Source organism: Acyrthosiphon pisum, unplaced genomic scaffold, assembly GCF_005508785.2.
Source record: "Acyrthosiphon pisum isolate AL4f unplaced genomic scaffold, pea_aphid_22Mar2018_4r6ur Scaffold_20900;HRSCAF=22476, whole genome shotgun sequence".
Lineage (NCBI taxonomy): Eukaryota > Metazoa > Arthropoda > Insecta > Hemiptera > Aphididae > Acyrthosiphon > Acyrthosiphon pisum.
The window spans coordinates 47,018-48,687 of record NW_021770308.1 but is presented as its reverse complement, the minus strand read 5'-3'; the positions used below and the strand labels follow the sequence as shown (position 1 = coordinate 48,687).

Below are 1,670 nucleotides of genomic sequence, written 5' to 3'. Positions count from 1 at the left end.
ATTGGCATTTTATTCCGCCACGTTCCCCACATTTTGGTAGTTTGTGGGAGGCGGCAGTAAAATCATTGAAGACACATTTATATAAAACATTGGGTAACGCATCACTCACTTTTGAAGAATTAAATACGGTTTTGGTACAAACTGAGGCGATATTAAATTCCCGTCCTTTAACACCTCTTTCCACCGACCCTTCCGACATGTCTGTTTTAACACCCGGAAATTTCCTCATTGGCGATTCTCTGCGCGCGTTGCCTGACAGGGATGAAACAGCTACACGTCTAAGTAGTTTATCGAAGTTTATCGAGGTTTTATTATATTGTTTGGTCTGATATTAGGAAAGGCTGTTTTAAATCTTTCTAAAACCTTGTTATACGTAACTTCAGTTTTACTTTCCATTAGTACATAGCATACTGGTATAGACTTTAAAATTAAAATTATAATGACTAATTAGGTACCTGTGATAAAAATTTAAAAATCCAAATAATAAAAATATTTTCTTACATGGTTAGTCTTCTTACCATATCCGTACGTTTTGTACATTTGTAATGGTATCCACGGGGGTCATCTATTTCAAATTATAATATTAAATGAAACGTAAAATATTTGATACGATGAACATAATACACAAATCACAATTTAAAAAAAAATCGACAGTAGTACGGATAATATAACGACAGAAATGGTAGTATGGTAGATCGCCAATGAATGATCAGTGATGTCGACACATCGCGTCGAACTGGCAAAGGATAATATTATGTTGTGTGTTTATTTATTCATTATTGTTGGTCAAAATTGTGGGAAAAATCTAAAATTATCTCAAACCCAAATCTAATAACACCAATCAATTATCAAATAACACCAAATGTTATACCAATCTAATATTTATATATATATCGCCACAGTTCAGTTTTCAATCATTTTGACGTCATGTCTAGGGGCCCGTATTAAAATAGTCGATCTCCGGTTAAACCGCGGAATTCGGCCTGTAAAATCAGTGGTAAATCGGTAGGTACTAGGTAATCGAAGTGTAATCGACTATTGTAATACGGGCCCTAATTGCGCCATAAATTACGAGAACTGTTAATTAAATTTACTATTTAACGAGATTCCTCTAAAAATCTAAATAGGTACACTGCAGTACATTACCTATGTATAGCACGGAGTATTTATTTTTCTTTATTATCTATTGTTATTTATTTTTAATGCTCGCTAGCCTCGCTGTACAAAAGCTGTTCTATTTTAACACGTATAATACTAACATAATAATAATATGTACATTGCATATTATTGTCTGATAAATTAAATTAAATTAAATCTAAAGTTTTCAGAAAAATATTATTTATAAATTACAAGAAAATATATGTATAGCCGTATAGGTTTTACAATGATATACAGTATACACCATGATATTATATCTTAGCATGGTATATACAATATACATATGTGCTGCAGTCTGTTTTAATTAGTTAAAAAATAATTGCTAATGCTTTGAGTAAACATGAAACAGTTTTCTAAACAATTATAATAACATTTTTCTTAAAAATGTACCTATTCAATAAAATTTTTAAAAATCTTCAAAAATAAATTTCACGAGCAATTATTAATCAAAATTATCATCAGAATAAGGATTCTGTCATATTTTATTTTGGTATGATTTGTTGATAAAAAAT

General features: G+C 30.3%; 1 protein-coding gene across 1 annotated transcript in view; it reads right to left on the bottom strand.

Moving 5' to 3' along the window:
- LOC103311997 overlaps positions 1 to 1,670 on the bottom strand; it is a 12,022-nt gene that overhangs the window by 580 nt on the left and 9,772 nt on the right. Inside the window, exon 5 of the mRNA XM_029492116.1 lies at positions 110 to 278. Coding sequence (XP_029347976.1) covers positions 110 to 278 — 169 coding nt within the window. The remainder of the gene's footprint in view (positions 1 to 109; positions 279 to 1,670) is intronic.